The 14,268-nt window shown below is 36.1% G+C and overlaps 1 protein-coding gene across 1 annotated transcript in view; it reads right to left on the reverse strand.

Annotated features, from left to right (window-relative positions):
• Positions 1-13,082, reverse strand: part of cspg4 (chondroitin sulfate proteoglycan 4) — a 48,704-nt gene extending 35,622 nt beyond the window's left edge. The window contains exon 1 of the mRNA XM_015343779.2: positions 12,929-13,082. Coding sequence (XP_015199265.1) covers positions 12,929-12,998 — 70 coding nt within the window. The 5' untranslated portion in view covers positions 12,999-13,082. The remainder of the gene's footprint in view (positions 1-12,928) is intronic.
• Between the last annotated feature and the right edge of the window lie 1,186 nt (positions 13,083-14,268).

Here is a 14,268-nt window from a genome sequence, read left to right on the forward strand (position 1 = left end):
GTAACTACAGAAATTTGGTGAAATTTCCTTTTTTCATAGAAACTTTGCATTTAATTAGAAATGGTCTTAAAAAAAAGCACTTTTTTTAACTGATTGCATTTAAGTATTCAGACAGCCCCTTATAAAGTTTATTCTGAAAAATAAATACTTCATTCAACGTCAACACTATCACTAACACTAGAGGTTGTGTGAACCGGCTTACCAAAGTGGTGACGTCACCGCCCTTCCCTGTGAATAGCAGGGACTGCAGCCACTGGGCTGATGGGAGATTTCCCTTTGCCCCAAAAGGCTGGGTCCCTGTTGAGTGATGCCGAAGGCCTGGGTTTGAGTCCCCAGTGGTGGGGGCTGACCTGAGGCGGCAGTGGCAAGGGACCATACCCACGTGAACCCAAAAGTGCTACATTACATAGATAGATGTTACTGTAGTTATTAATTCCTCACTTACTTGTCAAATAATCACACAAACATTTCCATTAACAGTTTTCAGGGGTGTTTATAAATCTACACATATAAAACAGTACCCTTAGTAAACATAATACACAGAAAATTGTAGATGTACCTGTATCTCTAAACATTTTGACAGAGAACAGAAATGCAAAACTTCTCAGAAAATTTGATTGACCTAATTTATTCTTATTTCAAAACTAGCAAAAATATTTGTGTCTATTTTTTAATTGAACCTGAAGATTATGAGCTGAAAACTGTATTTAAGAATTAAATCCAAGTAGATTTTGATGAAGACATTTTTTTCAAGAAGAAGAAAATGGATTTGTTAAAAAAGCCAAACAACTGAAATTTTGAAACCATTTGCCAAAGCTTAGCCACACCAATTAGTCAACTCAAATATCATAAGCATGATGAACAGAAAGCTGCCACACGTATATTAAAAACCACATAGGGAATCAGATTCAGAGAAAATCTGGCAAAACTTCAAAAATGTGGTAAAGAGGCACATAAAAAAATCATCCCAAAAGTCAGTGAGTTATAATTGTAAAAAAAGGCTTGCCTGTATAGTTTAAGAGATCATTGAAGAAAAATGCAGAGAAACATTTTTTTAACACAAAAGAACACAAAAAGGGACCACGATAAAGCACAAAAACAGAATAAGCTAAGTTAACAAATGCAAGTCAAGAATCACCAAAGGAGACAAGACAGAGACAGAAAGAAAAATAGCTATGGGAGCGAAACAATAATGCTGCAGGGTTTTTTTCCAATAATACAACAACAAAAGTTCACCGAGGGAAGTCAGGAGTCTTAAGAGATACAAATGAGTCTATTGTGGAAGACCCTTCTGGTCATGGCAGGTGTTAGCAATGAGTATTTCACAATGGTGTTCACACAAGAAGCAAATAATAACAGGCGACAGGTTAGTCTTCTCATCCTCTCCCAGTGCATGAATGGATGCTGTCCTGTATAGACATTATTTCTAGAAATCTCTAGTGCTGGATATGTGATGCTGGGGATGACCATGGTGCAGGTCTGGTGTGATTTTTTATAAAATTGATGATAAACACCTGTAATAATAGTGGTGTGGTATGTTTTTGTTCTTAAAAACCTCATCAAAATTGGATCACAAAAAATAATAGCTATAGGTTAAAATACAGTGTCACTCAATTCTAAATGGAGTGCCAAAGGGATAAAAAGAATTTCGGGCAGATAACCAGATGCCATGTACTTGTTTGTGCTCAAAGAAATCAGGGAATTAATTCACAGACCACTTACTGTGATATTCCGAAGACTCCTGGGGCAGAGAATGATTGGAAATTTGCAAATGTAATACCCATGCATACAAATGGGAACAAAACAGCCATGGAATTATGAACCATTTACACCTAAACGTATCGAAGAAACAAGAATTGAATTAGAAGAGAATCTAAATGAAAATTGCTTTCTTGGAGATAATCGGCATGGGTTTAAAAAAGTTAGATCCTACCTTACTGACCTATGATGTTTTTTTGTGCAAACAGCTATGGCAGTTGTTTTCTTTTAGTATATGCTATATTTAAGGCAAACGCAGTAAACTTGTTTGTACTCTGTAATTACATGTCCGGGATTACACTTCATTTTACACAATCTTGAATGGTTCTACAGTATGTGGTGTGGTACAATGCAGGGAGTGTCTGGTGTGGGGGGCGGAGCCCCGGATTAAGAAAGACGCGTTGCCGTGGAAACTACACCTGTAGAAGAGGTTTAAAGGGGGAAATATGGAGCAGGACCTCGGCCTTGCTGTGCTGCAGTGGTGAGAGAACAAATACGGAGACTCTGCTGTCGAGAGAGCCGGTCTGAAGCATGACAGTAGCGGGTGTGAGACGCTACTAGTCGGGGCGATGTTAGAAGTGTGTGCCGCCATGTACAGAATGACTGAGCAAAGACTTGATTAGCCGCTGTAGTAGCCCCGCGAGGGAGCGGGGAAGAACGACAATCCCGGAGAGCATTGAGAGAGGAATAGCCTGCGAGGAAAAGAGTGAAAACGTCAGTCTGAGGAGACTGACAAGACACGGAGCTTTATGACGTCGTTGAAAGATTTAAAGGGACAGCATCCTGCTAGGTTGTGAGAGCAGGACTGTTGGTGTCCGCTGTATGAGTGACTTGTGAATTAGTGCGTGTGTGGACCAGAGTGGGTTGTGTGGTAGAGGGACCCTCCCCCTGGCAATACATTGTGATCGGGGACGTGAGTGGGGTCTATCTAGCTGCACCCTCTGGTAGATAGTGCAGTGGTGGCTGGGCACAGTGAGGTGCACTAGTAGCTGTGAGTTTACAACCTAAGGGTGTGAAAGGGAGGCACCAGAGAGGTTGTGAGTGTGTTAGAGAGGGGCAGTGTGTTGGGTCTTGGCACAGTGTGTAGTGCGGAAGAGACTCGGTGATGTACGTAGTGTGTGTTTGTGTAACCCAACCTGGTGGCTTTAGGAAGAGGACGTCAGGGCTGGAGGCGGACCTGGGAGTCTGAGGTACTGGTTGAGAGTGAAACGGTGACCTAATGGAGTAGGAGCAGGAGGCTCCGTGTTGGTGTCGGGGAGCAGGAGGCTCCTAGTAGTGAGGACAACGAGATGAATGTGGCGAACTTGAGACTCCGAAGATAAAGGGCCCAGAAGCGGAGGAGTGGAGTCATGATCCCGATGAGGGGGTCAGTTTGATCACCACTCTTGGAGGAGAGTGTGTGTAAGAAAGTAGAGGAACACGAAAGAGCTTATAAAGGGGTGTGACAAGGGAGACTGAGAGCCTGTCCACACCCAATGTGGTGTCAACTACTCCCATGGCAGCACAGTGGCAGACATATTTGGATTATGATAAGGTGATAAAGTACCACCAAAAACCATAATCCTTAAATAGAAAGCTACTGGACACTGAGGTAACATATGGGTAAAAAAAAAAACTGAAGTGATAAGTTCTAAAAACTACTGTTATGTTATTGATCTAGTGATTCTGCAAGAAATGAGGATTTAGACAGCAATAAGAAGTAGTCAAGCACTGGGCTTATTAAATTTAGTTAAACATTTTTCCTGAACTGGTCATTACAAGGATGTCCCAAAGAGGCCAAGAAATGCCTGGATAAGTTAAAAGTATATAATTTAAACCAATAAAAAGCGTCATAAAATAAAATAATCTCACTAGGTGTTAGAGATACTGTATTTGTCACTAAGCTATTGAATATTGGTGCTCTTGCTGCAGTATAAAGGAGAGGAACAAGATTAACTCCTGGTCTGAAAGTAACATCGTATTGTAATAGATGGAAAATGAATGTCATTTGCTTGAAAAGAGCTCATTATGTGTGGTAAAAAATTCAGAGGACCTCTTTAAGACCAGAAAACATTATTCAAGATTGTGTAAAATGCAATATTCAAGATTGTGTAAGTGTAATCTTATGTGATTTTAGACTACAAATAGCTTTACTGCAGCTTTACCTTAACTTGAATGATTAAGATAGGCTCTTGAATAAGGTGACTTGAATGATTAAAGACCATTTTGCATTACATCATTCAACCATTAACCCACAATTCCTAATCTTAGGTTACAATGCCTCCCTGACACATAGACCTCAAATCTAATTCTAGAACTGTATGACATTATCTTCTTGACCCAAATCAGTTCACTACAGTAGGTCACTGGTTCAAAATGAAAAAGCTGTTTGAAGTATTGCATTACATTAGTATCATAATTGTAAGTCTATATTTTTATTGTTTTAAGGAGGATCATCTGAAAAGTGATCCTTGACTCAGGTGTTGAGAGCACCATCATAACTGAAAGACCACTATGACAAAGAGGATTATACTTTGTGATTACCACCGAATTGTAACTGCAGCACAGGATAATTAATACCACTTGCAACATTGAATTAGAACTGCAGTACAGTATACAATAGCTCATTTTTTAAAATGAATATTAACACTGAGTATTACATTTTGAATTGGTCTGGTAGAGGTCTTAACTAGAAGATATTTAGCAATTGTTTGACAAGTCAAAAGAATCTCTAATCAAGTCAAAAGCTTGTCATTCATCCCTAATTCTACTGTTGCTCTAATGTACCCCTGCATACATCATATTGCTTTTTGAAAGTTAAGGTATTACCTCAAAGCAGAGCTGATCTACAAATAGATATTTTTCTACTTTTCAAAGTGATTATACATACAGTACATCTATTTAATATTAAATAGTTTTTCTTAATTGTAAGTATCCCCAATTAATATGATTTGTTTTTCTCTAAAATATGCATTATGAAGGCATCTTCAAACTTTATACAGTATATAAGTGATCAGGGCTTTGTCATTTTGGAGGTTAAACACTTCCTGAAAGAACCAAAAAGCTCCATAAAATCGTGCCTTTGTTACCTTTTAAGCAGATACAGCAATTGTAATATAGAAATACATCCTCAGTAAAGGAAATGAGCAACAACAACAGCACACACAGAACATAGACTTTAACAGACTTTTTTATATTTCTCTGCTTGACTGCAGAATTGCCAGTAAGTAAAGTAAAGTAAGTAAAAGTCTTTATTATTATTTTTTCAACGTATATGAACCCTTTAAAAATTTGGCCAGACTTCATCTTAGTTCATATCAGACTGCATATCCGACAACTAAGCTTATCTGTCCAGCAGTGTCTGATATTTTATCTCAAAGCACTGCAGTTTCCAAGTTTTTAAATGACATGCTGTGGGCCACGTTTCCTCAAACTGTCTCAGCTAAAACCAGTTAATAATCAGTTATCATTTTGTAACCCCAAGTCTTCTCTGCCTCTGCATCTATGAGGTCTCTTCTACACCACACAAATATTGCCAGTGCCTTTAAAGTTTAAGCACTGACAGTAAACCAGTTTAAGTGAGTAAAGCAAATGTGTTTTGCCTGGTTCCTTGTAGTGGCATACTAGATAGCATGGGATGAGTTCAGTTACTCATAATTTTACAATTTTCCTTCTGTCAGACTTCACGTGAAAAGCTACAAAGTGGTTTCTAGGCAACCATACTATAGTTCCATTTGTAATTTTGTACGGAAGAGGGCAAATGAGCAACAGTACACTTTTGTGGTTAGACAGGAGCAACCAGAGAAACAGGGTGTAGAGGAAAACTGAAAAAAATAAACAAACAGCAAAACTCATTTTTGAGTGTTTCCAAAAAGAGCTTTTGTGCTATTAGCATTTGAGTTTTTGAAATTCAGCTGTGTGGTGTTCTGCCAAAGCTGAATGAGTTCATCCAGTGGAAAGATGGAGTCAACAGCTTGAAAAAAGAAGGAAAGAAAAAAAAGAAATTGTTGCCAAAACCGTTATAAAATTAGATGTAGGCCTGTACTGAGCAAGAAATATTTCCAGAAGTCAGTTTGCCCAGTTTCTCAATCCCAGTCTGGCTTTTTTACAGGGGCGTTGTTCAAGTAGCTTGAGTCATGTCTTAATGCACTGCCTTTAAAAATGCACAAGAAAGGGCTATTTTTTTTACAACTTAGTTATATGATACGAAAGACATCCAGCAAAACCTTCAGCAGCTTAAGGCAATGTTTAAGAAAAAAAAGAAGCAAAAATAAGAGATTAAAAAATACCTAGGTTTTTAACTGATTGTATAAGAGTGATCATTGTTTTATCAATGCAAACAAACTAAAATCCATAGTAAATATACAGGTAGAAAACCGTTACTATCATGCAGCTTGAGTGTTATAGGAGACATAAATCAATTAAGAACAAATACTACTTATAAAGTAAATCCTTATGACGTCAGAAGTCAAAATACTGAGTAAAAGCAGATTTAACAGGCAGCGCATATTTCACAACCTGGTGCTTTAGTTCCTCTCTGAAGAGGAAATGAAGTAGTTTCATTTATGGGACAGTGTATGCACAAGCCTACTGGTGAAGGAGTTCATCACTTGTCCTTTATGTTTTAGTGGCAGCAGCTATCATCTCTCTATTCTGCTTTTTACACAAATTTATATTCTTGCAATTCATTTCCAAAGCTTTCAGAAGCCAGATATGAATTGTATTCAAACTTTGTAGAAACACAAATGTTCATGAGTTAACATTTCTTACTAAGAAATGTTCTGATAAGGTTCTGATTTCAAATAAATGCACCGGAACAAGGTTTTGCATAAATCAGAACAATTTACAACATACAGTTGTGCAACATTTTAAAATGCAGGCTCATAGTTACACTGTTAGGTGTTTCATTGAACAGTCTTTTTCAACTTTGATATGACTAGGTTGACACACATATGGTTTAATGTTTTATTTTCAGGATTCTTTTCCTATTTACACAATGATGTACTTTTATATTCATGTCTTGGTCAGCCCTGGAAGCTTCAGTTTATGATAATAATGATCCCATCCCAAAATTAGTCATACTAGAGAATAAAATGCACTTACATTTTGGGGTTGGATGGGAAATGTTTTGTTTACTTTTGTCAATTAATAGTCACATACTGTTTATTCTATTTTTTAGGCACTCCTCAAGGGCAATGGAAACAGATTTCTGAGAGTCTTACTGCTAAATATATGCATTAAATGTGTGATCAGTAATACTTTCTTATACAGTATATCCCCTACTGACATTAAATGGACACATACTGGTATGACATATTTTGTAATTTGTTACTCAGAAAGCACAGCTGAACAAGATTGAATACATAGCAAAATGTGTCAATGTTCAGATCTAAGATTAACAATTCAGTCCAGACACTGCAGATGTTTCTGATAATAATAATAAAGAGAATTGGATCTAGTTCATGCATTCAATTTCCAAAAGCTTTAACAGTACAATGGGTGAACTGAACCTGTACGTTTGTTTACATCTCATTTGTGTACATCATGCGGTATATAAAGTGAGAACCCTTGGTACTAATGTAGTTTGCAAATGGATTTCCTATTAATTGGTTTGATAGATTATTTGCTACGCTATTTTAAATAGCAGAAGATTTTATGTATAATACCTCACAAATGAAGTCTGAATCTACTGTAATTTTGTTATGGTTATTCTACTGGGATTCTATATATAAAAAAAGATATTTTAAGACCTTGGATTACTGTATGTTAAGGGAAAGTGAAGGAATTTATCTTTTTTTTTAGAAAGCCTTACTCACCATGACATTGAAGGAAAGATACTTGATGACTGTCTTTCAAGCCACTGCATTTGTGATGAACAGATTATGATTAATGGCAGACTGCATTGCTGTTACTTAATTGGATGTGTAAATTTGAGTTTTCAGTTTGCTGGAACAGGAAGACATGATGCTTATTGATAGCTTTTACCATTAGTCTCCTTCCTATGCATCATTTACTCACTGTAACATATTTCCTGAGAGAATACTAATTTTTGTTAATTATCTAAATAATATGAGTGTATGTACAGGCGTATGATATTGAGATACAATATGTGTGTATTTAATACTAATAATTGGTCAAACATGCTAATTTAAAACCTGATATTAGCCTAACCCTGTAAAAACTTCGATTAAATAGACAAAATACACTATCTGGGAGAGTCGACTGCTACTATAAATCCCTTACAGCAGCTCTGCTAGCTATGTAATGAACCTGCAGAACAGATGCACAGTAATGTTCGAAACAATTATGATTTATTTCTCCTGACAAGCTAGAATGCCATAATATAACAGGCAAAAGAGATATACTGTAATACATTGCTTGTTTTTTAAAGCCCTCATAGTTGTAAGATCTCAATATATTAGTCATTAACGTCTATGTGATCAATTACCTTTCTCTGTACCTCTCTTTGCTGTATGTGAAGAGTTGCAAGGTTTTTGTATGTCACAACTATTTATATCCACAAAACCTAATAAAAGCCTCACAGCTGCCAAAACTGAGAGCTTTCCCAACCCCCCTTCAGTCTCAAAGGATCAGACATTAATGAAATAGTCGCAAATTAGCCATAACTTTCAAAACTTGATCAAAGCATCAAAAGGAAGAAAAGTTTGTTTTGATATTTAACTGGTCAGCTAACTTTTTGTTCAAGGAAATTCCTCCAGCCCCTTCCCTGCTCCTTTCACTTTAAGTGTAGTGACTGAGTAGAGGTCCATGGGAATTTTAACCCTGTGAACTACAGGGCTAAGACATCAGTAATAACAAAATAGTGACATAGCAGAACTTTAATAATTGAAAAAAATATATTCTTCTGTATAATATCTGCACACTTTTTTACTAGTTAACCTTTGTTTTTGTTACTCATTTATATCCAATCAAATTTTATGTGTGCTGGATAATTGCGTATGAAAATGTTTCTTCGTTTCTTCTTCTAAAAAAGAAAGGGTAAAGGGTCTTCCATTTGATTATTATTTATGATAAAAACTCAAATTGCTCATTTAGTAATGAGGACAAAAAGCCCCTAAGTCGTCAGTATTTGAATAGGTCATAAAATGTGAAGCACAAGGAAGATCCTTCACTAAGAACACCACTGATCTACCCAGCATGCACTCAGTTTTGCCACATCATGACTCAACCTCATGTTTCCAATGCAGTCTTAGAGATTCCACCCGTACATGAAAAATACAGAGAAACATTCCTTCATAGGAAGTGTAAAGGTATCATTATGGTAATAGCTAAGTCTGGTAAGTAGAATATATATGGCTCAGAAGGATAGGGTGTCTGTGGACACTACTGTACATGAGAAAAGAAAAAAAATGAAGATGTGTGTTTAATGTTTTTTTTAAATATACATTTGCAACTGAAGGACTAGGAAGTGTTCTTTTCATGGTTCTTTAAACACTTAAAAACAGTTGTTTTATGGAGGCAAGACATGGTTTTGTTGTAACAGAAACAGAAAATATACTGTACCTACAGTACTGTATCTCTCTAACACAGATCATTTTTTTATGTTTGCCAAGAGTTTTGTGACCTTTTTAATCTAATGGAGGTTCTGAAAAACTGATTTAGTTTTGCAAGTTTTGCTATATAGTGATTTGTTCTGTCAACTTTAAGAATGTTCAAAAATATAACCATTTTTTTCTTTGCTCCAGTTTGCCAGTGTCTGTCTGACAATTCTTGTAAATTTAAATGTTGTTGCATCTGACAGATCAAAAATCCTACTTATAAAAGGGCTGATAGATAAAAAGAGGTCCATTCAATCAGTCTAAATTAATAAAGGTCTTATAAATCTGCATTACATTGGTATGTAAAAACATTTGGAATTCACACTAATTATTGCTTTTAAATGTTTAAGACCATTTATGCATTTATATTGTATGTTCATTCTGTTTTATTCTGTAAATCATTCTGTAAATTATTCAGCAGGACCTAAAGCCTGAACCAAAACAGAAATGTAAATCTATGTATTCTTTTTAGAAAATGCAAACCTGCTGTTTGATAAAATATTTCCTTTTTGTAGAAGAAGTGCCAGGGCTATTTTGTCAATCAGTGGGTGTGTTGTGGTTTCAGTTGTAAATTGATGAAACATGACATGAACGTCTGTTCATGAATATTTCTACATAAAATTCTTGTTATAAATGGTGTCTTATTAGGAACTGCTCTCCTGTTCTCCAAAACCTCATCTGATTCAAGGAAACTCAACAGCAATAATATAGTGAATACACAGCAACGGTTTCTTCCATTGCTACCAAAATATTTATCCTTCTGTAGAGCACAAATGAAAACAAATAATGCCATTAGTTTGAAAAAACAAAAAACTACAGAAGAAGCACAAAGCAGTGGATACATTATAGTAGTTTGTATACTGTACCATTAAGAACCAGCAGAGGGCTATGTAAGTCATTTTGAGCCGAGTGCTGTTCTAATTTATGAGAGGGTTCAGTAAATAAGATAAGTTAAGTTGCTACCTGTAAGGAATCACCATTACAATTAAGAGAGCAAATCAGCATCAATCTACAGGGCACTGAAGGACAGTGTGGGTATTTCGGTGTCTGTTCTGGAACACAAGATTTCTTGGTGTACTGTAAGTCTTTTGCAGCTCCACCCATTTGCTAACTTTTAATAGACCAACTTAAATAACATTTGTTTATCATATTACTTAGGCAACACAATGTATTTAAGGAGGTAGCAGCTGACTGTCATAAAGTCCCATGATTCAAAAACATAAAAAAAAAACACTTATGGCTATACTTGTAATTCAAATGCACAAAAAAAGCCCTATAAGGTTATGAATCAAGTAAACCATTGCAACAGCTGGAAAGGACATTACATTGCTAAGGCTTTCACAGGATAATTTCAGAGTGCTGTGGCTATATTCTGCACATTATGTTTATTTAGTCTGTAATACTGTACATTTTATTCAGTATTACAGACTAAATAAACATAATCTTGACCATTACGCCAGTGTTGGAATTGATAAAAAAGATTCCCTTCCTAAGCAGTACAAAGTATCTGTTGTTGTTCTAAAGTGCTACAGTTCAGGGTAAATTGGGCAAAATCCTGTACTTAACGATATGAATATCACTCAAATGCAGTGAATCAGGCTGTACTTGAAAGTCGTAAATGAAACCTAGTGTCAGATGTTTTTGAAAGTTTAGTATACACCTAAAAAGTTTGTAATTCATTGAAGGAATGGCAGCATTGCCTCAATCTCATTCATTCAGACTCCCGGAGAAAACATGACCAAGCTACCACATCCACTTAGGAAACAGAAGGAAAAAGGGACTGAATATATTTCCAAAGAGGAGTTGTCTGGAATGCAATGTAAAAATCCAAGATCATGCTTTTACATAAAAACAGGTTTTCTCTGGGAGAATATAATGTGGTTCTGCTATAGTGTCTGTCACAATTGCCAGAACATTTGTGAAGTACTCATGATTTCTTCATGAGGATTAAAGCTCAAATATTAAGCAAGTCTGCAGAAGAAAGAAGACGCACAATTATTTTCTACTGCTAATTTTAGCCAGCATGGTAGATCATTTCCTTAGTCTGTGCTGCAGAGTTTTAGAACTATTATCAGAACTCTTACTCTTACAGTTTGAAATCTTTCCACAAATAACTAGATGAATATTTTCAGGTAGCTGTGATGAATAGACAGGAGCCGATAGCTTATCATTTAGTCAGCTTTCTTCACATTTTAAGTGAGACTTTCATAATAAATGAGTGCTGTCATTAAAAATATACTGCATATGCCAAACAACTCACAATAATGTAGGCAATAGTTTTCTATGTTAGGTGTTAAAATTGCATGGCCAATATCAAAGTGTGCTCTGGTAAACATTGAAAAATGTTCACATGTAAACTAGGCGAAAAACAGGAGAAAGGTTACTTTTATTAGTTATGGTTATTATTAATTAAATAATTAAAATACAGTCAGTTCTTCCATGTGAGCCATAACATTTCAGAAACCTAGTCATAATTCAGAGAGGCATGATCTTTAGAATTCTCTTGACAACATTATATCCATTAAAACTGATTATGTTATAAAATGCTCTAATATTAATGTTGTTACTGCATAACAATAAAACCTGTGACCCTCCAAAGGGAATTAATTAGAATAGAAAACATAGTGGGAGAGAATGAAAGTAACATTTAAATAGCCCCATAAACAGGTTACAGAACAACTCAAGTACCATTCCTCTCCACCTAATTGACAATAAGAGCAGCCTGACAAGTATTTATCCATGATTAAACAGAAAGACTGTTGTGCTTCACAGACTTTTTATGACCAGAGGCCTTTGACAGCACACCGGCTAAATAATAATATAACCTGATTAACTGTTACATTGCAGTTTATTATCAGTGGAATGGCAAGCTTTTATAAGATTTTTCTGAGTTCTACATTTCACCAGTTTAAGTGGCTTCAACAAGGCTGTGAAATCATTTTTCAGCAAGTTGCTCATTTTATTCTACCCACCAATAATAATGTTGCTACTGTAGTACAGGAATGCTCTGTGTACTTTGAAAAGCACAAAAGGATAATTTGATAATTAAGTGAAACATCACTTGAATCACCTAACACTGCATCTCATTGTAACCTACTCACAAAGAGAGAATAGTTGTACTTTAAGATACAGACTAAATTTTTCCATTTACCCACTGCTGTAGCTGCAGAAGCAAAGCCTGGCTGCTGTAATGAATGAACCTTTGATAGCCAGGTTGTGAGCACTTCAGTTCCCTCTTTAACACTTCTCCACTGTCTAAATCAGCCGCTCCAGCTGAACATAATTTCCTGTGCCAAAGATGCCCTGTGAGAATACATACTTCCAAATGCTCTAACCTGCTTTAAACTTTTTTTTTATATGTGCCCTTTTTATCTATAAAAAATTGAAATACTTAAGTCAATTTTATAACCGTTATCTCGAGATATATCACCTGACTTCATGTATTTGTATTTTACAAATATTATGAGACAACCAAACTCAATTTTGGATTTTAGCTCACTGATGGGAACTGTTATTAAAGTATGCAGATGTCCTTAAGATATATATGGAACAAAGTTCTGCAGCAGCTGCACTCCTCTGTCACAAGAGTATGTTAATAGATCTTAATGGTCTTGCTAGTTTCGTGCACTTACCTCCAAAGCTGGGCCCTGCCAGAAAAAGCAGTGGCAACAGAGAGCACAGAGCGAAACACGGGGACTTCATGTTAGCATGTAACTCCAGCTATCATTTTCCATTCAGAGAACTTGTTTCCAGTTGAGGTTAGAGCGCCGCTACGACAACGTCTCTTGAAAGGGGCTGGATATGAGTGTGCTGAAGTGACGCCTCCAGACTCTCCTCCCCACCCCACCCCACCCCAGTCCCTTTACCACCCTCCCCTCCTCAGACACCCACGAAGTAATGACTTCTAGAGAAACATGCCAGAAACAACTGTCTCTCATATTACATGGGCTGTCTGCTCTTAAAGCAGAAGGGACCCCTTTTACTCCTGCAGGGGAATAAGATTAGGCTTTAGAAAGCTGGTTTAAAACTGAAATCGTCCACCTGAAATGAAACTGCACTTGCAAACAAGTTTAGGAGAAAGAGTACCAAACCATCAAAGAATATGACTGTGCAACTTACAACTTTCTGTCAAATGATACTCAACAAATATTTTCCAGACGTGTTTTTTTTCTGAGCGTTTTATAAGGCAACTATTTCAAAGTAGCTCCAAGGCATGTTAGTGGTTCTTCTACAACAGGACTACGTGGGGCCAAGATGATCTTGAAGTGGCAGCGTTTAAAATGCTCTGGGTCAAACACAATATACTTATGGTCTAAGTAAATTTCCTTTATGATGACCCACTTTTTAATTCAAACAATATTAAAATGCATTATACATTATATTGCATATTAGCTTCTTATTCCATTCTTTAGAATTATAGATAGTGGATTTTTTATTGCACTATGGCACTGTTATATGTTCATTAAAGTTATTTTGTTCAAATTTAAACTTAATCTTCATTTAGTGAATAAATTATTATTATTTTGTTGAATACATGCAGATCCAAAAAATCCAAATCTCATTTCAGTGGATTCGATGTAACTTTAAAGTCAGTCAAGCCTATAATTTTAGGCTGACAATTGATAGCTTTTATTGTTACAAGAGTCCTTTCTTAACCTCCATGCCTTCTCGGCACTGTCCTTCCACAAACTGTTATACCAGCTTACAGTACATTTATGTAAAGTATCCGAAATTTACATTCAGGCATAATTTAGCTGCTTATAAAAGGGATAAAAAGACTTAAAAAGAGGACTTCTTAGGTGAATAGTTTACAAAACATGTACTGCCAAGAACAAAATAGGAGGTTACTAAATGCACCCTCAAAAGTTAATTGAATTTACCTCCAGATTTTGTTGCTAGTAGAGTATATGTTTGAGTATTTTTAGCTGTTTAAAGCTCATATGAATCCATAGGGCTATCGTAGTCAGCACAT

Source organism: Lepisosteus oculatus, chromosome 5 (genome assembly GCF_040954835.1).
Source record: "Lepisosteus oculatus isolate fLepOcu1 chromosome 5, fLepOcu1.hap2, whole genome shotgun sequence".
Taxonomy (NCBI): Eukaryota; Metazoa; Chordata; class Actinopteri; order Semionotiformes; family Lepisosteidae; genus Lepisosteus; species Lepisosteus oculatus.